The 26,022-nt window shown below is 33.8% G+C and overlaps 1 protein-coding gene across 1 annotated transcript; it reads left to right on the forward strand.

Annotated features, from left to right (window-relative positions):
- Positions 1 to 3,919: 3,919 nt before the first annotated feature.
- LOC117121763 (G-protein coupled receptor GRL101-like) lies at positions 3,920 to 25,307 on the forward strand. Its single transcript, XM_033267072.1, has 4 exons — positions 3,920 to 4,140; positions 12,158 to 12,229; positions 23,030 to 23,104; positions 24,296 to 25,307. Exons 1-4 carry the CDS (start codon positions 3,920 to 3,922, stop codon positions 25,290 to 25,292), a joined length of 1,365 nt encoding a protein of 454 aa, XP_033122963.1. The 3' UTR covers positions 25,293 to 25,307.
- The last annotated feature ends 715 nt before the right edge of the window (positions 25,308 to 26,022 follow it).

Consider the following 26,022-nt stretch of genomic DNA (forward strand, 5'->3'; position numbering starts at 1 on the left):
TGGTACACAGTCATAAGTCAGAAAAAAGCTACCAAGAGACATTGGCACTTGTCCTCTATAGCATTTATAATTTTAAACAACATATAAATGTTGATATATTCTGCTTATAAATATATACCGTAAAGAGAATTTACTCTAAAGAAAAGCGGCATAAATGGATGCTGATAATGGCTTTTTTGTTTGTAAAATATGAATACGGTTCATTTTGTTAAAGTCAGTGGTTCCCCATATGGATATACAATACTGTATAATATAACTGAGGGTATTAATAAAATGTATACAAAATTGTTTACGGTAAAAATAATCTTGAGTCTTTAGAGAACCAATCATAATAGAGAATTTTTTTAGTAATATAATAATTACGTAGTGTGTGAATGTTAGGAATATATCAAGTTCAATTGCTAAAATTGTTACATGATGTACACTTTCTGGCGTATTATTCTTCAAAATTAAGCCATTGTCACCAATGTTGATTGGATTATTTTTACCTCTGAAAATTATGGATTTTGTGCTTAGCCTATTAACAGTCAATTTGTTAGCTGTGAACAATTTATTTAATAAGCGGGCGAGCTCTCTGTTCATAATGTCAATCGCCGTATTTAAATTTTCATGTTGCAGTAATTCCATTAAAAAAATAAGATAAATAAATCTCAATGGAGTATGCTATGACACATCTTATATACTTTCGGAAAATTCTCCTACTTTTACTGCAATGGTTTTTACACCCGGCAAACGGTTGTAGCCCGCGTCGGTAGACCGCAAACTAATGTGATCTCTGTTAATAAGTATAGGAAACGCAACAGAAAAACTCCATGAAATATTTGACAGATGCGATGAAAGTTCTTCACTCTTCTTCGAGTATCGACAGCATTTTTTCAAGGAATTCGTCATTCTTCTTCAAAGCCACGGCCAAGCTTTTTTCAAGTATTCCTATATATTCTTTTCTATCCTCCATCTGCATCTGCAGATTTCTTATCCGTTCGTTGTCCGCCATTTCTACAGTACGACGTAAACAGTCAGAGTGAACTCCACGAGTATCGCTCTTAAGTAGAATATAACGATGATGACGGTATGTATGTCCAAAGGCAGTTGCGGTAGAAGTACGGTTCCAACAAAAGAAATTGAAACAAAAAAAAAACACGAAGTACCGAAATGTAACATAAAAATGCCTACGCCGAATTCACACGATGTTATGCAGGACTTAAACAGAGATTGTACAATTTCTACAATTTTTGAATGAAAATTTTATTTGATATAATTCTTCAATCATCATTGGTGTAACTGTAATCGTAACCTGAGTCAGTATAAGTCATGACCGTCCGATTGATTGAAATAAAAATGATATTTATCAAAGTAATACACTTTTATAAACATAAGTGAATTTCTGTACTTTATGAAACTAATAAGCCTAATACAAATAAAATAAACTTACCGAATATAAATCCTTTCATTCTAAGGCAGCTACAAAATAAAATGCCCTGGCTAGACCATTTTAAGTAAGCCATAATATCAGCCAACAAGGAGAAAACTAAACAGATGAGAAAGTTTGCATATGATTCACCTGGAATCATAGTTTACTAACTTAACATTACAAACTAAAGAGGGCTGTAAATAATAGATTTGGTACTTATGTGACGATACATCCGTGCTATGCACTGTTTATTTGTATGGGTAGCGCGCCCCCCCCCCCCAAATTTGTTAGAGTTTGAAGGGAAGGAAGATGGACGATTATGCATGAACGCTCCTTCAAGTGTTTATATTGTAGTATTAACTCAATAAACCAGGAGTATAATTAGAAATGAAGGGCAAGTTGTCTCTTATTTTGGGCTACTCCCCCAAGTGTGCGAGAGTACATGGAACGCCACATGGTGGAAAACCTGGTGTTATTAGTGATGGCAAACTCTCACTTTTGACCTAGCATATTCACTGCCAGAACGTCGGAGGATGTGGCTGGATAGCTTTGAACGTTATGCTGCTTTCGAATTTGAAAGAACTTTTGCAAGATGGTGCGGCACAATGATTAGGTACGTTCAAGTTGGAAGAATTCAATACGTTTGACATGCTAAATGTAAAATTCGTTAATAAATATAAGCTGAAACCGTCCCAAATATTTCACTTGAGGCAGCATTTGGCCTTTAAAATTACGAGAGCCCACACAGTCGGTAATAGAGTACGCTGAGGGTATCAACAATCTTTGTTATCAATTAGCTATCCCTGCTAATCAAATCATGCATCACTTTATTCAAGACCTGCGAATGGATTTTCAAAAACCGTTCGCAGCCTACTACTTTGGAAGATGCAATAAAAGTAGCATTAGCTGAAGAGGCAGCTCAGGATGTTGATTTAGGTGACGTGGCAGGAACACGCCCGTGTACAGTCGACCAGCCTAAGGATACTCGTGAAAGTACTGCTAATATTGTCTTACTAACAAAACACCTCGCTAAAGCCTTGAGCTCATTAAATTTAGCAGAGACTGACGCATCTACCCATGCAGTACGGAAGGTTACAACTGAGCGTCTGTGTCAACTATGTTAACAATCTGGACATGAAGCGTTAACATGCCCCAATGTCCCTCGGCATAATGTTCGCTTTGAAGCAATTCCATATGCTTGTCAACTTTGTGGCGCTCACCCAACATTTGTCCTGTCTCTTATACACAATCTCTACAATTTCCTCAATAAAATCAACAGCATCGGCGTTATGCATCGGCACGTCAGGATAGACGGGAGGTCCAGTGTTACAAAAACTGTGGTGAGTATGGCCACTATAAACGGGAATGTCACCAGTTGTCCAGGCAGTGTTATCAGTCTATCGCCCGTATTCTTAAAATAAACTTTAGTCGAACTTCGAACTAGAACTTCATTTAGTTCTAGTTGCATCTTTAACTTCAATTTGTATTCACAAACATTGTAGTCGAAGTTTTAACTACTACTAAATCAAGTTCTAGTTTTAGTTCAACTGAAGACGACTGGCAAGCCACGACTATCAAACTAACCAATGAATTAAAAGGGCTAACTTTAATAGCAGACGAAATTTTAGAGATCCGGTAACGCGGATGAATATTAAGCTGCCGTCTGTGGTTCAAGAACGTATTTCCTCATGATTCATAATAGACCATCATTCCCTTAATTAATTGTCTATAATAATAAATATATTAGCTTTTAACATATTACAATAGAGAATTTGAACAGACACTTTCTTTGGAAAACTATTATAGTTGAGCCAGAGCGAGGGCGGCGCCATCTTTGTTGTTGTTATGGTGAAGCTAGGTGATTGCAACGCGAGGGGATTACGTGCAAATCAGGAACTATCGCATGCGGCTAGTGAAACATGTTAATTTCTCCTTTTGGAAGCTAAACTTTATGTCTCTTTTGTTTAACACACCGAAGACATATCAAACCTGCGTATAAAATCGTTTTTATTCGTTTCACTTTATCGTGAGTTACAAAAAACACGTTTTTTTGAGGTAAATATTTCAAGTCGGCGATTTAGCCTGACCCTAGGCTGACTAAAAAAAATCGGCATGCGGAGGTGTCATTTTAGTCGAGGTTCACGTCATTTAGTCGTAGTGCTAGTAAGTTCGTTTTAAGAATACGAAATGACGTAATTTTAAAGTTTTAGCTCGAACTACGACGTCACGACGTCCACCTCAGCGTCGCAAAACTGAGCCCTATCAGGGACATGCAAGGGGCCCAACCCACTAACCTTAGATAGTATGCTACAGACCCATATGGAAACCGGGGTTGGGCCTATCACGGTTACAAATAATAACAACAGCATGGACTGGAAAGATTTTAAACAAAACAATTGTGTCACATGTAATCTAGACAAATTGAACTCTACATGTATAGGTACCAATACATGCAATGTTGTATCAAATAGTGTGTTGTTTGAAAATTTGCTTGGCAATTATACAAAGATGCACATTGGTAATACACATGTGTTTGCTTTAGTCGATTCTGGAGCAGATATTAGTGTAATGAATCCTGCTATGATTAACAAGTATTCAGACCTCCAGAAATTAACAGTTCTTGCATTAGACAGAGGATACATGTGTACAGCAACAAATGAGCATACAGAAATAACTGGTATGATATTCATGATAGTTAAAATCAATGGTAAAAATGCAAACTGTAAAATGTATTTGGCACCCCATATTACCCCATCATTTATTTTGGGTAATGATTTTTTGAGTGTCAATAAAGCTATCATAAGATAGCCAAGGGACTTAAATTCTCTCAAGCTCCGATTTGCACAGTTTCGAACCCCCGACCTCGAGGTTGGGATTCCAAGCCACAACCGATGCGCCAACTACTTCTACATAATATACATTATGGGTTGGAGTTTAAAATGAAATTCTGGATTATAGAATTGTCAAACAAATGCAGCTGTTGTTTTGATATTGGAAAAAGTTCTGAAGTGTGTAAGCCTATTAAATGTATAAAGTTTAGTCATACATCGTATGCTAACATGTCTGTTTCTACATAATATTGTTCACTGAAAAAAAAATATTCTAGAACAGTTTAAACTTCTCACTGTATGTAGCCTATGTATGCATGCAAATATGGTACACAGTGATTAGATCTTTGTATGATGTTACTATTTAACTAACCACATGGATAAGCAATTTCTTGTTCATGTTATACAAAAGGGTATCTGTATTTGTATTAAGTACTAGATGGTAAACCTGCCTAGTACTTTAAAATTGTTGTACTCTTGTTTGTACATATGTTACATCAAGTATATTACCTATTTAGTGTTTAAATTAGATGTAGCTTCTCAAATAATACCTAGTGATCAAATATAGCAAGCTCACAATATTTCTATTGTTTGTGTAGTTGGGTGCATGGTTGTGTGGATTAGCTACCCCATGATGACAATGTGTCCCCTGCACAGACTGCCTTTCAGGTGGAGAGTGGTGTCTGCATAGGCGCATGTGCATGCACCCCCACGGAGGTTTTTAGTTCGTGTAGTCACATACACCACTTCTGATCAGTTTATGGCATACCTATATGGAATTAGACATTCACGCACTAAGTTTTCTTTTAATTTGTTCTCAAAGTGTGGGTTACAAGTTTGATATTTATTAGCACTTAGACAAGCAAACTTCTGGTAACTATCTTTCGGCTCGGTGGAACTCGCCTTGGAGGGCCGGGGGTAATGTGCTCTGCACTGTTTAATTGTATGGGTAGCGCCCTCTCGAGTTGGAGAGTTCGAAGGAAAGAAAGATGACGAGTATGCATGAACGACGCTCAGTAAACCAGGAGTATGATTGGAAATGAAGGGCAAGTTGTCTATTTATTGTGGGCTAGTCCCCCGAGTGTGCGAGAGTACATGGAACGCCACACTTACACATCGTAAGGAAGAGTTACCCTCTACATGTTGTTAAAATAAAAAAAAAATAAAAAAAATCAGGGAAATGAGAAATTAACCACTGAATATATTCCCAAGGCCAGTAATAACTGAGATAAGGATACACAAAACGTATGTCGGTCATCTTGTACGTCATTTGAAGTTGTCTCTATTTATTCCATAATCCATAACATATTATTTAGAAACAAAAATGACTTCGAGGCGAATTTACATGATACATTGCTATTTTAAATCATAGGCATGTTATTTGTAATGACATTTGACCTTCTATAATCTATCACACACATTTAATGGTACTATGCAATGATATCCTATCCTTAGAAATATTTTATAGATTTAGGAGGGCTATACATTCACCCCTCTTGTTATATATAACGTGACTTTTTGGTAGAAGCTCATATATATTTTTCCATGGTCTAAATCTTTTAGATTTTGTTTTTGAAGAGTTTCCAACAATTGTTTTGCTACTTTAGTACTCTATCTGTCTAACTATGTTGTCGAGAAAACCAAAATTCTAAATGTCTGCATTTTATGGTTGTTTTGGAAAGTAATAACAATTTTTGATTCAAGTCGCTAATTGTCAGCAAATTCCATTAACTCTGAGCAGTCAATATGCTCTTTTCCTTCGATTATTGAGTGAGAGGTACTGGCATTTTTTTGTACGTATTTAATTTACCATATTTCATCTATTAAGTTCTTTGGTTTTTTTTAAGCTAACTAATTTTAATTTTTAAGCTAACTCAACCCACTTATCTAGATAATATTTGAGTTTACCACCCTACTCTCCAAACGACTGTTCTTCTGGCTTGAAAACAAATACGTTTCTTTTGTATGCCTCATGTGAACACGTACTTGTTTATACGTATCTTCAAATGTAATGTGACTTACATGAAAAAATTTGTATAGGCACACCATGCTTCCAAGTAAATTATTGCCCAACATGAACTCTAACAAGCCCCCATCAATAATCGCTTAAAAATATTTGAATAAATATCATGATAACTACAGGGGTAGGGCCAGTAGGGGGCCGGGAAATGCGGGAGCCAGACCAACTCCACTATGTCGGGGAGAAACATCACAATTCATCTGGAAAAAAAAATATGTGTTTTCTACATACTTGTAGATTCTAAAATCGATTAAATTTCGAGACCACCAAATTTTTATATTGTTCTCCCCCTGGACCAATTCGAAAGATTTAGATCGACGACCGACCACGCCTATTTTGCTATTGTCGGGGACATCGGCACACCTCGTCAAAGAAATCCTGGCGCCACACCTGGATAACCACCATTATTGAATCCTGATGTTCAAATCTTAGGATTTTAATGTTAAAACTTATCTTAAACGGCCCGGATTTTTTTATTATATAATGATTTGGTTTACTTCTGCTTCATAAGTACTTTCATTTTGACGTGGATATTTATTTGATGTTTTACATAAATTATCTTCTTGAATAGAAAACTTTCTGACTCTACAAGACTAGTGGATTTGCAGTTATATGGTTTCTTGCCTCGAACGTATGTCACTACTAAAGAAAATACTGTTATATTTAATGATGGTGGTAACAATTGGAGTGAATAATATATTTATAATGAATACGGCGAAGCATGTGACCTTTTTGCAAACCCGCCGTGCCAACCCTGAGCCGCCAAGCCCAAAACTATGTAGTTTCTGCGCATGTGCTAGAATTGGCCTCTGCGTAAACGCGATCGAGTTGAAAAAGGAAAGTAATCATCCTTGCGAGGGGTTTTCGGTTTTCACAAACTTTTATAAATGCGAAAACCTATATTATCGGGATATTTTACAACAGGAAAAACAAAGTTTAAAAGAAATAATGAAAAACTTTAGAAAACTATGACAATGCACGACTATAGGACCACTAATACTAATAGTTATATAGTGGGCCTACTCAAGCTAGTACTACAGGAACCATCCAGCTCTTACTAGGGCCTAACCTATATACTTAGCTAGTACAAATAGAGACATAGCCTAGTAATTGGCTAGGCCTAGCTAGACCGTATAAAACTTTATCAGATCTTTTGGCGGCCAGCGTCCCGCCTGGTGGTACTAAAACTTAAAATTATATAAATAAGGCTTAGGCAAGCATAGCAACTCTTGTGGTCATAGGCCCTTTTACAATTAAAAGATGCCTAGGCTAGGCCCTAAGTAATGTTATATTATAACACTAGATCGCAGCCTCACGTTCAAAAGTCATCTGATGAAGCTGAAAATCAAAGTCTCCGCTAGAGTTGCTCTTGTTAGGCTCCTGGTCAGTACAAACTGGGGTACATCCTTCTGCACCCTTAGAACTTCAGCAATAGCCTTGGCATACTCATCGGCTGAATACTGCTCGGCAACATGGACACAAGCATTCAAACCCTTTGGCTGGACGTCCCCCCGAGACAAGTTTCTGGATGCCTACGATCTACACCACTCATTCATCTACCATTCCGTTCTGGGATTCAACCACCTTATTCCCGTCGAGACAACATCTGTAGAAGGCTATATCAGAAAGCTGGTCAAGCAAACCACCTTCTTCACGACATCCTCTACAAAAAGAAAGCTCCGTCCATGCTAGGCTCACTGAGGCATAATACCAACTGTACCTAAGCAATTGTAGCCATACATTCAGGCCTGGTCATCACACCCACCGGGCCACAACCTCCAACGGAAGGCCTGGGTACAACTAAAAAGCCTTGTTTTTGTGAACATGTACAAACTCATGAACATGTGGTGAACGAGTGTGCTATGACAGGAACCCTGTCAACTATTTAAGTTGGTGGCATGCATTGTCTCAAATTGTGGTTTTAAATATCTTCTATACCTATGAATTATTTGGGATTTGCCTTGTCATAGCGAAGAAAAAAAATCACTTCACTCATTGAGACTCGAAAATTAGTTTGTGTGTGAGCAGTACACTTTCTGTCCATGTATGAAATACTCGTCATAGTTTTCTAGCGCATCCGAAGAAACTACTACTACAACATTTTGGGTATGGCGGCCCAGGGTTGGCACAGCTGGTTTAAGAAAGGGCCAATTGCCACGACGAAGATAAGTATGACGATGTTGATGATTGTTATGATAACCACATAGCAAAGAATAATGAATCGGATATTGATGATGATAATTGTATTTAAACTTGATTATGATAGCAATGTTGATGGTTATAATAGGTGATGACAATATAATAATAATTACTGATTATGACATTATTTGTTTCTTATAAATTGTAGTGATAGGAAGATGATGATAACGTTAACGACATTGATAGTAGACACTTTTGACGATGTCGACAAAAATGAGGATAGTTATGATGACATATTGCAATGATGAAAATAATATTGATGATGATAATTGCATAATGATGCTGTTTGAGGCATACATTAATGTTCTAAGCTATAGATTGCTTGGGCGACATTGGATAATGATGTCATGTCGCTTGAAAAAGCCATTGATTAACGTCTTAAATTACGAATGCAGTGATATATTATAATATTTAAGCCTAATATATTTTCTTCCTCACTAGAAACGTGTTGGGCTCTGATTTAACAATCACTGACCTGCCGCTGCTCATAACAGCGTATGTAACTATTGGAAAGTAATAGTGTTTAGGCAGCATGCATAATCTATTTAAGGTTGATTTCATGCTTTCATGTGTTTAAAAACACCACAAGCATTTAAAGTAATGATGTAAAGCATTCTCAAACTATTATAGTAGTAATAGTAAATAGAGTAGTAGTTATACTGATAATAATTATATTGTTACCAATAGTAATATTAATAATAACAATAATAATATGATAATAATAATATAATAATAATAATAATAATATTAATAATAATAGTAGTTTTTTAGTTTTTATATAGAGCATATATACCTGTCTCTTATACACATCTAGATGTGTATAAGAGACAGGGGAAATGCGGGAGCCAGACCAACTCCACTATGTCGGGGAGAAACATCACAATTCATCTGGAAAAAAAAATATGTGTTTTCTACATACTTGTAGATTCTAAAATCGATTAAATTTCGAGACCACCAAATTTTTATATTGTTCTCCCCCTGGACCAATTCGAAAGATTTAGATCGACGACCGACCACGCCTATTTTGCTATTGTCGGGGACATCGGATTTAATACACTAAGTAACCTAATATCCTATGTCTGAAAGTACTGATGCACTGCGACGCAATCCAAAATTATAGGTAACACTATATTGAGTATATAAGTCCGTTTGATTTTTTTTAAATTTTGATCTGCAAACTTCTTTAATTGTTCATATATTATTCTCTAACAATGTTTTATTTGATTGGTCAATCGGTTAAGATACAGGCGCCGGAACCTAAAATACTGGCGCATATTTAAGCGGAAGACTCGTCACTGATGCTGATGGTAGTCTTCCAGGTTGATCTGGCCTATGTGGGAGATTTAGAAGATCAAATTGTTCTGACCAATCTGAGAGATCAGAAAGATCCTAGGTTTTTTTTAAATTTAATTTAATTTTTGTTATTTGTTTTAAAAACGAATAAATGAAATTGAGTGATCTGAGGAATAAAATTGATCTGAACTGTCTGATAAATATGAGAGATCAAATTGATCTGACCTACTTGAGAGATTAGAATTTTTGAGAGATCAAATTGATCTGATTTATCTGAGAGATAGAAAAAATCAAATTGATGTGAGGGAACTGAAAGACCAGATTGATCTGACCTGTGTGAGAGATTTGAGATATCAAATTTATTTGACCTAGAAATCGGAAAGATCAGACTGATCTGATCTATCTGCTGAGAGATTTGATGAGAAAAAAAATTATTATCGGTCTAATAAATCTGATTGCATTACTATGATTTTAATTAGCATAATCTGTTAATTGGTTTCGTCAGTTTTTTCCGTCTTAACATTTTGATCGGTTTGATTATTGTATGTTCGTCGTTTCTTTATTTTGGAAGGGTGTTGAGCAGAAACAAAATAGCACATCTAAAAGCAAGGGCCTTAAGTGGTTTGAATAATCTTCAATTCTTGTAAGTTTCTAGTTATAAACGATTCTTTATAATCGCATATACTGCAATATAATCCATGCTCGCAACAATTCACAAGAAAATATCATATTATTTACAATATAGTACCACATTGTTACGTCACGATACCACGTGATACAACTCCGTTGCTATTGGCGACACAAAATGAGTTTAACCGGCGCCATTTTTTCCACTGACAAACCACTAATCCCAATTTCTAACGTAATTATTAAAAAGGTGTTCTTAAATTTTCCTTGTAAAGTTAATTAATGATTAAATGTGTGTTCGATAACTAATATAATGCGAGTTTTTTGTGTTTTAGTACATTTTGATGGTAAATTATTAGGTTTTAAAATGCCTATTCACGAAAGCCTATTCTAAACCATTAAGATTATGAAGTCATTCAGTCGTAATGAACGGTAGTCCAACCAACGTCCAGATGGCGCCACCTTGTGTTGTGACGACACGATTGTGGTACTCTACTATTACACGTCATTCAGCAAAACATTTAACAGTTGAATTTGCACCTCATTAATGGGACACCCTAGATTTTCTACAAGTCCTTTATTATTTTTTATTTCTCAATCTGGACAGCACCACTAACGAGCAAGTGAATTTAGAGACGAAATAATTCAAATAAAAAAAAAGGATATTGAGTATGGGACGCCAAATAAATTAGGTATGCACGCACTAAGCGCAATAAAGTGTGAATAACCGAAAATTGGGGCCTGGAACGCAGGCTAAGGACACCCTAAAGGGAAATTATGTATTTTAACATACGGCGAACCCATATTTATTAGACACTCCTAGTAAAGGGACAATTTTGTGTACTGTAGTTTGTAATGTAAGATTTATTACTTACAGTCATTCAAATAATTATCTTAAAATTGTTGATATAAGACGTAAAATATGTATAGGCTATAGATGTAATAGACTATCGTTATTGCATAATACTGTCATATCAGATTCGTTAAAATTATTCAGTACAGCTTCAAAATATTTGCGATAGAAGCCCTAGGAACACATTCGGGAATGAAATAAAAAGAATTGAACTGTGTCCCCTAATTACAAGTTGGCCGTAGTGCAGTGTGTAAAGATATACTTTCTCTTGTTTGTCTGCCAAAAAAAGTGTTATTAGTGTGTCCCCTTAAAAGAGGTGTCCCAAAGGAAAGGTTTTACTACATCTCCATAACAGCTTGTCAATTATAAATTTGAAAGTCAGATATATACTTGATCACTTTTTATATTGAAAAGTATGGCATTTCTTTCATTGGACAAAGATCTTAAGGTAAACATTAACAAATTTAAACCAATCATCCGGTTATAGTATTAAACAATATTATATATTTATATATACATATATATATATCTTTCACACAAGGAAAAATATTAGAATATAAAACTTCTTAAAAGTCATATCCAACTATTGTTTCATCTGCAACGCATACCATTTTTGTAATAATATTTTTTTGTTTTACCAATTATTAACCCAATTCGGACGTAGTGAGTTTTTTTTTAGTAGTATTTGACACCGACGTATTCAATCCATAGACGGGGTGACAATTCACTATTATGTGATATACTGATCTTTAAAAGCATAATAACCGGCCATGGCCTGAATTCACGGATTAAAATCCACAGTCATAATTTTGAAATCTGTTTTTCTGGTAGTCAAAGGCCATTAAGCCTAAATAGATCCTATCATATGTTTCGATACAATACAGACCTCGTGTTATTAATTTATATCTTTATTCTTTTGCACACAGATATTTGAACCAAAACAATTTGAGACTTATCGATAGAGATGCTTTTGCTGAACTTATTAAACTTGAAATCATGTAAGTAGCATAGAAAATATTTTGATATTTATTATTCTGACACATCGTGGTCAAAGGAAAGTGGGGGTGGGGTGTTATATTTCTTGTCACCTGGATCCGCCTGTAAATACATTTGCACAGACATATTTGAGATACACCTACCACCTTTTATTTTAAACTTCCTTATATAGGCCCCTTTTATAAAGTTGCCCCGCAAAAAAGTCGTTTTATTTCCAAGCAAACTATGTAATGATTTTTAATTTAAGTTGGTTTTTCTTCATTTAAAATAAATATGAAAAAGGCTTTCAGGGTAAGATCATGTCCATGCCGGTCTCTGCTCACGTGTTGTTTATAATTTTTTTTGTGCCGGCTGTAATTCATTCACTCATTTATTCATTCATTTCGCTTTTATTAACAACATCCACATTAAAAGCGGTCACGAGTAATGGCCCGAAGGCCAAATTGTATGCGAGCCCAGGAAACAGCGAGCCTTACAATTTCAATAAAATTGCGCGAGCACTTGGCAGCGGACAGGAACCCTCACAAGTTTAAACACCTTAAGAATTCACGCAAATACATTGAAACTTGTAGTGAGGGCTGTTACCGTATTGGTATTCTTGACTTCCAATCTACTTTCGTATCTGTCTGCAAATCTTTTTTTTTTTAGTTTTGAGTCTATTAGCCTATTACCTGAATACCCCCTCCGTTACACCACTATATTATGTTTATCAACTTTGTCACGCTAAAACAATTATTCCTTTAAAAATTTAATTTAGGAACATTTCAGGAAATCGAATTAGAGTGCTAACAAGAGGTACATTTCGCAGGCAAGCAAACTTAAGATTGATGTGAGTTCTTTCAAGGTTTGCATGGAATCAGAACACGTGAAATGCATGTAGCACTAGCATTATATAAATGTTCACAATGCTCAACACTTATTATATATTTAAATATTGGCTGATTATACTAGGCCTATATCAGCGGTTCTCAAGTGCTAAATCGTACCAGAACTGAGGTCGTCAAATATAGTAGAGGGCCATAAGGATATTTAACATTATTGCATCAATTTCTAAAATTATATAGTGCCATATTGATTTAGTGCATTTAAATAATTTAAACAACACGCCTGATGTCCACTAGCATAGTGATAAAGATAAAGATATTTGCATTCCAGTGTTTTCCAGCGTAGTTACAGTTGCGGTCCCAGCAGTTGTGACATGGCAACGCCATGTTTATTCCTTTCAGAATTATAAAAAAAAAAAAAAAAAAATAGCATAAGACCCTCGACAAACTTAAAAATGACTGTGATCATTTTTTAGCAACCAATGTATTTAGGTTAGGAATGTACACAAAAGCTCACCATAGTTTTAACTATTACTATGTGCAAGACTATACATTTTGCGGTCAAGCATGTCTACTTGAAAACAAAAATAGAGAACTAAATTTGCGCAAATATATAATATAATTTAACAACACTGATGTAAGGTAAGACTTTTTGAGATACAAAAAGACAAAAATTGCCTGCTATAGTTCACATGAAAGCTAATTAAATCTCCGCTTTCTGTAGCAAGATTTTCCCTTAATGAAGTAATCCTTATTTGAATTTATATATAAAAAAAATAAGATGTAACTGTTACGCGTTTTTAATATGCTTTTGCCAGCCAAAAGTCAACGTTTGTTTGAAATTCTCCAGTATAGCTTTTTAGGTTGCTGTTTGCATAATAAAACGTTTTGTCATGTATTCACTGAATGGTTCTCTGCATACTTTAACTAGTGTAGGGCCTGGCTAAGATTGTTATGCACCTAATTTGAACCCAATGAAAAACTTGCAATGTCTGCATCCGGGACGAAAATCCCGAAAATGACATGGTTATTTTCATTGGAGTGCTAATTTAAACAGGCTAGATAATTTGAAAATATTGAAAACAAAAGGATTTTTATGTAAACGGACACACTGCATTGCATATTGTCAGTTAATCAATGACGAAGAGTGAAATCTGAAATACAATACAAAGAATAGGTCTGCATTTGACTACGATAAACTTAACTAAAATTCTGACCCTTAACAAATAATGCAATTGTTAATTCGACAAGTTGCAACTAAAAAGGGTTATCTCAAAAAGCCCCATAGGCTATACTTGGAGTTGCATGATTAGGAACTCCATATCCCATGTTATCACCAATTAAGTTCTACTTAATTAAAACATTAATATAGATAGGAAAGTCTCATCTTTTAACACCCTTTGATTAATTACATTCTCTTCATTTTATCAAATCAAAGTTATCGTAAATCGCATATTCAAATAAGCATAATTGATTACATAATAATACACGATTCTGGTACCTTTTGCAGACATGATAATTACAAAAATAATGCGCATTATTTTAATTAATTAATATTCAATAAAGCAATGCAGTTCGACGTAAGTACAACATCACACACGTTTCCCAATTATTCGAACAGGATTTGATTTCAAATGCTCAATTGCAACGTCGTTAAAGGTGCTCTCTGGTTCCCATGTATTATGTTTGTTAGAAAAGTTTGCCCATTTAATCAGGTAATGCAATTTACTTTTAACGAATTTCCCACGGATAATTCGTTCAACTTCATGGAGCTCATCTTTTTCTTTATTAATGAAAGGTAAACCAAGTACAACAACTGGCTTATCCTTAACAGTTTGAGTCGATAGCAGAGGTTAGAAAGATTCTTTTGGAAAATCAGCATCGCTTAGCCCTTGAACATTGCAATGATTATGAACTTTTTCATCGTTGGTTGGACCATGGAGGGATTATTGAGAAGGAGATCACTCGAAAAAGCTACGCGCACGCAGCGCTATGCAAATGAACCAAGATCAAAGCTGCTGCAGCGCGTGAAGAACGTTTGCGCGATGCCTTTGAAGTCCGATGTGTTCCCCGCCATCAAATTTTCAGCAGGCATAGTTTACCAAAAAATTGAACACGGCAAAATGGAGAGCACCTTATTTTCTCGATGCGCACTACATACAGTCAATCACTATGGCTGCGCAATTGTTTCCATTTAGAAGCGGATACATTTATCTCTCATTAAATATCAAACATATTAATATTTTCCACCAAAAAATATTACGAATTTAAGGGAAAATTTACATGACCTTTAAAAGTATGGTATATTTCAACTTCAATTTTCATAAATTGGCCAAAATTCGCTAATTCTAATTTTAACATATATTAATTAAAGAATTATTGAGGATTATAATAAACTAAGTCATTTTAGGGTTAACGAGGGTTAACTATTCGAAAAATCAATCCAAAACCTGAGTATTTTTCAGTTTTACGCTGACTTAGCTTTATAGTCGAACCAATCAATCTTTAGACAGAATTATAATGAACACAGAAGTCATTTTAACATAAATATTTTACAGAATCCGTTCCTGAAATATACATATAATAACATACTAAAAGTCCGAAAAAATCCAATCAGCGGAATACTGTTCATTATAAAGAAACATAACTGTGGTTTCTAAGATATAAATTAAGTAGCACGCACTCAATTCCATTCCGTGGCGCTGTTGAGTACACAAACGCGCAATCACACGGAAGTAAACCACGTTGAGCGATAACAGAAAAAAAATATGTAAAATTACGTTACGGACTACAGCAAATAGAAATTAATTTTTAAAGGTTTCGACAAAAAAAAAATCATGAATATTTATTAGATGACGTACCCAGGCACCTGTTTATCACGGAAAATCGACTGGAGCTTGAAAGGATGCGGGAGAAAGGGTAATACAAAGTTTTCTGAAAAAAAAAACTATGTTTTTGGGCATTTTTAGGTTAAAAAGGTAGGCAGCTCATTTATTATTTAATTTTGCTGTTAAATGTAAAGCATAAAAGCCATAACTGTTGTAATTATCAAAGCTTCCCCGCTGATTTTTTTTTTATGACGACAATGTTGGGGCCTAAATTCAGTATCTCAACAGGACATGGGTTTCGCTAGCCTAGGTACGCAGCATAGAACGTACAGGGTATAGGCCCTGTAAGTTTAATTGGTACCTGGAATTGGTAATTAGTAATTAATTACATACGATCTTGCTGTATTTATTTTATAACAACAATATTATTATTATTATTATTATTATTATTATTATTATTATTATTATTATTATTATTATTATTATTATTATCATTATTATTATTATTATTATTATTATTATTTGGGCATATATTATATATTATATTTTATTATATATATTATATAATAAATTTATTATTATTATTATTATTATTATTATTTCTATTATTATTATTTCTATTACTATTATTAAAATTGTTATTTTAGGAGTAGGCTGAGTAAAGAAGTAGAAGTAATCAATGCCAAGGATAGGAAAAATAGGCATGGCAAGCTTTGTTCAATCAAACCAATTATATTAACTATAATTTTATTTGTTTCTTTCATATAAAAGGTGGATGGACTGAGTTAAGAAGACTCTATTGCAGGTTAATGCTGGGCTTTATCACATCAGTTATCCATTGCTTATGATACTGCCATGTAGTTGATTAAGCAATGTATTGCAGTAAGTAATCCATCGTAATACACTATAATGATTGATGATGAAAATAGATAGTCATTATGATGATAACAATATATATGGTAGTGATAATATGTTGTAATGCTTATAATTATAATGTTAATATGTTTGATACTGATATTGTGATATCTATAATGATAATAGCAATAATATTTTATTTATACAGTACATTCACCTACACTATTATTTTTTTTAAAGAACCAGTCTAAGTTTGCTTATGTAGAAATTGTATTCCAGTATTCTGTAAAGTGCTGTGAGACTAATTTATTTATTGTTTATTGGTGCTATATAAATTATTATTATTATTATTATTATTATTACAAATTTATTAATAATCATAATAATAATAATAATAATGATAATAGTAATAATAATAATAATAATAATAATAATAATAATAATAATAATAATAATTATTATTATTATTATTATTAATATTATTACTTTTTTGTTTACAAAATCGCTTTAATTGGGTTAATTGTTCACTGCGCCTTTGATAATGTTTTTTGAATTGGTGCGTTATAAATTTCTGCATAATTAATATTAATATTATTATTATTATTATCATCATCATCACCACCATCATTATCATCATAATCATTACAGTGTGTACACATTAAATATTTAATCTCTGCGAAGAATTTTGTTGTGTGCTTGGATAAATACTACTGTATTTTTCAGAAATGAAATTTAGCCTACAAAATGATTTTGTTCTTTCAGGGTTACCTCACTGTACATATCCGCATCACTTATGAAAAAGGATAAGCAATGGAAGTTTATCATGCAACTGTTCTACTTCAGACTATTGTGGGAGGCACTATTATAAATACAAAACCATTACCATTACCATTATGATTAATACTTTAATGTAAGGAATTTGACTGCTTCTCTTTAATGGTGTAGCACACATTTTTAATTTAGATTTTTCTGGTCCATTTATTTTTTCGAATAAAATATCAAGATTCAAGACTCTCTATAGAATTGTTCTCTACCTTAGATTACTTGACAGTAATTTTTCCTTTTCATCGCTTACTATATGATGGTAACTAAAAGTTAATTAAAAAAATCTACATATACATTTATTCTTTGTTCTAAAGCATTTTACCATTGGCATTGCTTTGACAAAATTATATACATGTTTAGAAAATAACAAAATGTCATGGTATTACCTTTATATTTAGATGTTAATTAAACTTTGGGTCTAATAATTATTAATCATAATGTAAAGGATTAATAGTTTTAGCACTTCCATTTTTATATCAATCATGTACAGTATTCTGATTTTTTGAAGTTATCATTTCAAAATGGCATTTTAAAAATCTTTTAAATATCTGAAAATATCGGTGACATTCATTTTTAATACAGTATTGATAATAGAGTAGCATTGATAATAAAGTACTATTGTAAACGAATGTAATGCTTCACATTGCATTTTTCTTTGGTTTAGACTAGGCTTGCGCCTGGGACGCTGATAAAATTATCATTTTTTCAGAACAAAAATATGTGTATGCAAAGTTACACAAGCTAAAGTCAAGTAAAAGTTGAAAATGGCTTTAAAATAAAACAGAGATGCTAAAAAAATATACTACCACAGTAATAATAAATATAAGCCTACACTACAGTACATAATGGCCTGACCTAGGCCTAGTCATGGCCTAGCAAACTTACCAACGCGGACGCGGCACGCGCTCTCCTGCAGTAAGACATTTCTACGCAGTACACGCTTTGAGAACTTGCCGAAAAAAGTGTGATGTTTAATCTATTTTTAGACTAAAACCACCCGGGGAGCCTTGATAAAACCAAGTTAGAATTACCAAAGCACAATTGAGTATTCTTATTTTGTTTCTTACATATCCGTAATATTAACTTATTAAAACAAATATCAACAACGTGTGGTGCATTTGTCTTGTTTTCGTGTACTTTCGAATTGGTGGCGCTGTTCAATATATTTTACGTTTTTTCGCCTAGGAAAAAACAATTAAAAGTCATTTTTATAATTTCTTGTTGGTAATCACAGTACATAATTTTAGTTATATACATATTCTAATGATTTTAAATAACATTAGGATTGCCAGCCTAAAGTGTATTTTGAGTAAACACTTCGAAATACTACGTGCTTATATCAGCTGGCAGCGATTTTTTCCCCCGAAACATTTACATGAAACTCCACTCGGGCCGTCTCGACTGAATCGACCTGAAAATCTCATATTGGAGTATTCAGGAGGTCAAAAGGTCATCAACAGATAAAAGTCTAAATTGAAAACCTTTTTTAAAAAATATATTGATGTTACCATACTAATACTATTGGGTCGTTTAAAATGACATATAATAATTATTTGATTAAGATGCACGAGTAATGAAAAGTGTTATTTTAACTTGAGTTACATACTGTGACAATTTTTTTTTAGTTAGGTCTCGGTTTTGCATAATTACCTAGGCCTACTAACTACTAAAAATATATAGTAGGGTCAATCTGACATGTGACCCCAAAAAAATTGCAAGAAAACGTTTCTGTAGAATGAGGTCTAGAGAAAAAACATATCAAAAGTTGGCAAAAATCGGAGCACCGGAAAATGGTTTTTCTAAGATGGCCGCCAAAATGATGCGAATATCTTAAAAATAGCTATAAATCTGGCAATTTTCTCTTGGAGTCACGATTCTTGTCTCTAAACTGATGCTTATGGGCCAAGAAACTTGTTAGAAGACCAAAATGGTCGTTTATATTTTTTTGTATAACTATAAATCATAAACTAGTGATTCTACAGTGATATTTTTTATTGGCGATGTTTTCTTGGTCATAGAATAAACTCGAGCGTCACGACATTGCGAAGTGTCGGATCTTGTTCCTCGTGTTTCTCAGTCGAGTCAATCCGAGATGGCCCGAGTGAAGTTTCATGCAAATGTTTCGTACGGAAAAACAAAATCGCCAGGCGGCAGCCCTAGAAAAATGAATTCGGTCTGCTTCTAAGATAGCGTCGTCTGCTAACAAATAAGTTTAATTGAAAATTGGGGGCGCGATCATTCTTAACAAGGTAATGCATTAGTAGAAACCACAGTGACATACCTGTCGTAAGCAAATTTCATCCGATTAACATGTATTGGCGATGGCAAAAGTTTATTATTTTCTAAATTTCGAACCATGAAGTTAACTGGTCCAGTTCACTTTACTAGCAAATACGGCTTACACCCTCTTCTGCAATTTCCTGGAGATACCAGGTAGTGTTAACGGAAAGAATAAAAACACAGAATCTCCAACTTGGTATTCTACATCAGTTGCACACTTATCAAAACATTGTTTCATGGAATTTTGAAGTCTAAGTTTACGAGATCCAAAATCAACACTGGCTTTCTGAGAAACTAGAAACAGTGCACCGAGAATGAAATTCCGATCTAATTGTGCAATGTACATTATAGGTATGACAAATTTATTATCGGCAATTATCAATGAAATGTGCGACAACCCAATTATTTTCAGACCTGAACCATTGGCAGTAATCGCTTGTTCAAACTCAGTTCTGCTTATTAATTCTCTACAGGCTGGAGAATTCCTAAAACAATGCTCCCCAATTAAATTAAAGTAGCGCCTGTATCTATCAAGTACGATAATTGTTTATGACCTAAAATTTCATCTACACAACAACCTTCTAGAGAAGTGTCTATAGTATTAATATTTTCCCTGTTTAGGCCTATCTTTACCAGAATGTATTTAATGGTTAGATAAAGGTGGGGATATTAGTTTAAAGGATAACCATGTGCATGAAATTTAGAAAAACATTCGATTTGCTTATGACCAGTTATGCCACAACGTAAACAAATAATCCTACCGCTCCGAAGCGATGGTGCATGTCGCTGATTTGACTGCATTTTATTATAGACAGGTTTACCCTGTTGGATTGGTACACCCTTTTCATATTTAGACCCATACTGTTAACGTTAAGTACGTTCAGGAGTAGCAGCTATTTAATTCAATTTAGTTTTAATTTGGTTAACCTCTTCTGACAATTTATCAATGGCCAAATTTACGTTATGATCGCATGGCAAACTATCTGTCATGACTGAGATATACCAGCTCTATCACAAAGTTTCCCTCCCCGAATTACCCCACCCAAAAAAAGAAAAGAAATACCCTGTAGACTTTGTTCAGTTTTATACTCAGTATAATTGCTCATTTGTATGTCTCCCTTATTATACAGGACGGCATAAGCCGGATTAGGATTATGTAAGGACAGTCACCAGTCATACATATATGAATATGATGACAGTAGAATACTGGGGTGCTTATTTATGCCCTTTTGATTGTTTTTGTTTTTCAAGTTATGTATTTCCCTTTTGTGTTTTTGATTTTTTTTTTGGACAAATTTAACTAGAATATTTTAAATATTTTAAACATTTTTAATAGTATTACCTTGAATTTATTCTGTAAATTTTTCAATAAAGTTATTTTGAATCTTGAATCTTGAAGAGTTGAAAACTGAAGTTAAGTATTTTTTATTGTTGAAAAGAAAAGATGTTATGTACAGTAGTGTGTTATGCCGCTTTCTACATTCGGAAAAAAGCCAAATTTGTTGTAGTTCATATAAATGGCCGTCATTCGATTCGTCTTTTGGTCTTATAAGTTGAGGTAACAATAAGAAATAACACGTAGCATGTTCCAATCGTGTGGTTTCGTCTTCGGTAAAAGAGTTCGGTCCAAATAATTTCGGAACTATCGGCTTCTATATCGGTACGGTGATTGAAAGCAATATTACTTCGGATATAAATGCACGCTACACTTTCTTTCCGATTACAGTATTTTCTTAGAATTGTATGCTCTTAAATTAAATGTCATTTTCCATCACTGAATAATGCTATCTTTGCTCTCCCTCGCTACATCCCTAATCTCGGTCAACTTTGGGATCATCGATTTAATGTAGAAAATGTAGCCCTTTATGCTTGAAACGAGAAAAATGAACACTAGCATTAGGGAGTAACTTTTTCCGAGCTCAGAGCCAGCGAGAGCAGTTTTAAGACACGTCTATGATTTTCAGGACTTGCGCCTCTAATATTCAACTTAGTTATTTTGATTACTTTACATTTCTATATCAAAATTTTGTATCAAAATGGATGCTGGTGGAACGAGACAAACCGGGGGAAAAATCATAATAAGGGGCCATTAAAAGATTGAAAATCAATTTGAAAAACAATTAATTAAAGGACTGAAAAGTGCCGAAACCTACGATTTATAACCAAAACCTTGCCCGAACGCTATGAGCCGAATGCAGTGACACTGTGCAGCTATGAAATACAGTGCGTTTTACCTTAACGGTGCTAACAAGATTAAAGCTGAAAAAAATCCTAAAAAGAAAAAATCCTAAAAAGGAAAAAAAAAAAAAAAAAAAAATCAGAATTACAATCCTTTATATATAGATTTGCCTATGCAGCACTATCATTAATTTTGATTATGATTGTGATTTGAGTACAATTTGAAAAAGGAGTTCTTACTACAGTAATTACAGTTTTAACTTTTATTGTTTTTTAAGGGACCTAAGCAGTAACAAAATAAATATCTTAACTGCAGGTGCGTTCAACGGCTTGAAATCTCTTCAAAATCTGTAAGTGAAGCAATCACCTCTTAAATTAAAATTTGATTTCGACATCATATAACGCAATTGCTACGGTACTTAAAGACGTCACATTTTATATTCTCATTTTGAATAATTTTTACTCGAGTTATTTTTGTTATTAGTAGAAGTAGATGTTATTTGCAATTGAATTGTTAGACCACGCCTAATATCCTACCCAAACCATACTTTTTAACCACAAGCAAATGCTTACCAAAAATAGAGCTATTTCTGTCAATCGTAAACAATGTTTACTGTTATGTATTATGTGAGAATAAATTAATAATATACACTCTGCCCTGGGCTAAAAGAAATCAATTTCAAATTAGAAATACTTATTTTCAACATTTAAAGAAATGATTAAGTTTTTCTTAATTACCGAATAGTTAAATAATAATATATTTACTGTGTTCGTTTTGTAGATACCTTTAAATTGACTGATAATCAATTTAAGTGATTTTTAGTAATGTCTGTAAATCAGCGAAAACTATTTTCGATATGCTTCTGGTTGAAAGTTAATACGTATTTGATCCTTTAATATGGGCTGTACAAATTTTTATTTTAATTTTTGAGGTTTTCAATTTTTTTTGCAAGCAGTATGTTGTAGAAAATTCTGTCTGCTACATTAAACTGTCGTTTTATTTTGTAATCAGATACATGCACAGCAACAATCTAGTTGAAATAAAGGACAACGCCTTTCAGGAAATGTGGTTCTCGCTACAGGTGTTGTAAGTTACTAATCATAATAATCATTAAATAATTTTAATACACTGTGTAAAGGAATGCTAGTAATGTAACATTGTCAAGGGCGTTATTGAAAGGTAATGTATATTTTTGGTAAGTTAACAGGAGTGCAAGGGGCAACTAACTCGACAAACTCCGACAACTTGGATAGGCAGACCACCGGGACTAAAACCAACTCGTACCAAATTCAAGTCGGACCGAATCCAATTCAGTCCAAATCCTAGACTGCCCAACAGATAACACAAACCGCAACTCAGACTTAACTCCTTATCTCCTTATTATTAGCACACTGACCTGGTGTTCTCTGTACGCTTTCTGTTTGTCTCTGTTATGTAGTTAAATAATTAAAACAATATTATATGGACAGATCTCCAATAAACTGATCCAAATCCACACTAATTGTCATTTTACTATTGATGGTCAATTTGATGGTCAATTTCTTGTAAAATAATTTTTTTTATTTCACATTAATTTCCTGTTAAATTAGTATTTACCATACATTCCCGTACATGTGCCTGGTTTGTACAAGCACTTTAACTGAATACATGTATTTATTTTTTATTTTAATCGATTACTCAATTATCAATTAAATATGATTTTAGTGAATTTGTCTTACATAGTACTTAGATTACATATCAATAGCGGCAAACTACTGGTTATTGATTGCAACTGTTTCATACACACATTTTCCGTTTCAAACCAACAATAACTATTTTTTGTCATATACTGTCTAGACATTGTTATTAAAATCTTATTTTAATTGATTTTATAGAGATATACGATCTAACAAACTAACTAAATACTCAGAGAATACTTTTCGTCAACCGAAGAATTTTAAAGCTTTGTAAGTTGCCTTTCTATAATTCTTCAAAAAAAATGATCATACAGATACTGCAATTAGTATAGCTCTCTTATTGTTGCTACAGATAATACTAGGAATATTTTTACTCATTACTATTACTACTACGACCAGTGCTATAACGGATGAATTAGTTATACCCCATGCTACTATTGTCACTTCCATAACTACAACTATTACCACTACTACAACTCTCAATAACACTACCACTACTACCAACACCAGCACCACCTCTACTTGAGATCAATCCATTGTTTTTCTAACATTGTTTTTCAGTATTTCTCCATATATATATATTTAATTATATTTTCAACAGATATTCTGATTATTTTAGTCTCTGCTGCACTGTTGGTGATATTGATCACTGCGAGCCCATTGATCTATTTGCCTCTTGTACAGATCTATTGAAGAGGGAAGCTTTGCGGATCTTGATGTTGATTATTGGAATAGCCGCCCTCCTTGGCAACTTAGTTGTTATCATTCGGCGAGTAATTGAAAATGACTTTAATGTCCAATCCATACTCATCACTAATCTTGCAGTCTCTGACTTGCTGATGGCGGTTTACATGATAGTCATAGCAGGAGCTGATATGTACTACAGGGGGAGGTACGCACGGTATGCAACAATTTGGAAAACCAGTTTCCTTTGCAGTTTTGCCGGGTTTATCTCAACATTGTCCAGTGAATGTTCGGTTTTCATCTTGATGATTATGAGTTTTGACCGTGCAGTAACCATTGCCTATCCATTCAGCACCAAAAGGCTTAATCGTAAAAGATGCATTAAAATCATGGGTATTGTTTGGTTGACTGTTATTACTATCAGTATTCTTCCTGTTTGCAACCGTCTAAGCTTCGTCAACATACCGTATTTCGAAGACAACTACTACGGGCGACAAAGTGTGTGTTTGGCACTACCGCTAACAGCTGACCGATCCCCAGGCTGGCAATATGCTATAACAATTTTCCTGGCATTCAACTTCTTCAGTTTTACCGTCATTGCAGGGAGTTACATCTCAATTTATATATCCGTAAAGCGAACGGCATCGACGGTAAATAGAGGTAAGAGGCGAGCGGAGGAGATCAAGATGGCAACAAAGATGGTAATAATCGTCTTAACAGATTTCATGTGTTGGTTTCCAATTATCTTGATGGGAATTGGATCGGAAGCTGGTGCCTGGAAACTTCCTGATGAAATTTACGTTTGGTCTGCGACATTCATTATCCCTATCAATTCCTCACTAAATCCATATCTTCATACCATTGCATATATGTTTAAGAAGAAGAAAAATACACCTGCACATATTAATTATTAAGGCGTTTCATTTAAAGTAAAAGAAACATAAAACCCCCAAAATATGTCATTATTTCAAATTTGTAAACAGAACGACACCGTGAGGTCTCAACACGAAATGAGACGCATCGTTGGTGAAATCATATTGAGATATTCACCAAAATAGGTCAAAATCAACATTTTTACAAAATTTAGATTTTAATGTTTTTGAATAACTTGATACTTATATTTTATGATTGTGTACTTTTTAAGTGAATTTTCTTACTAAAATAGTGTTCTCTGCGCATATTCTGTAATTCTAGTACTATTATTTGTACAGGTTAATTTATCTTTGAGGCCGATTTTCTCAAAACTTGGTTCTCATATACCTAAACTTTAAATGCTAACATCTCTAGATCTATTTATCCCAGGGAAGCCATTCAAAGATCAAATTAAGCTTATAATGTGATCTACCAAAATATAATATAAACTTATTTTTTTGATTTTCTAACGATGAGACTCATTTTGAGACCTCACGGCAATCTCTAATTAACTAACACTAGCACATGCGATCACCTGTATGATACTGCAGGAAATGTTTGCTGGTTAAAACATTTGTTGTTGTGATGTTTAATAATTTAAGCATGAAAATGTAAGACCACTGAACCTTGGTGTTTGTGATGTAGGCCTACGTAGATATCATAATTAAATTAATTGTATAATTTTACATTTTGTCACTAACCCCACGAAGAGACACATTTGTCAATTTCAAT

Source organism: Anneissia japonica, unplaced genomic scaffold (genome assembly GCF_011630105.1).
Source record: "Anneissia japonica isolate Jap-2015-1 unplaced genomic scaffold, ASM1163010v1 scaffold3436_len560460_cov161, whole genome shotgun sequence".
Lineage (NCBI taxonomy): Eukaryota > Metazoa > Echinodermata > Crinoidea > Comatulida > Comatulidae > Anneissia > Anneissia japonica.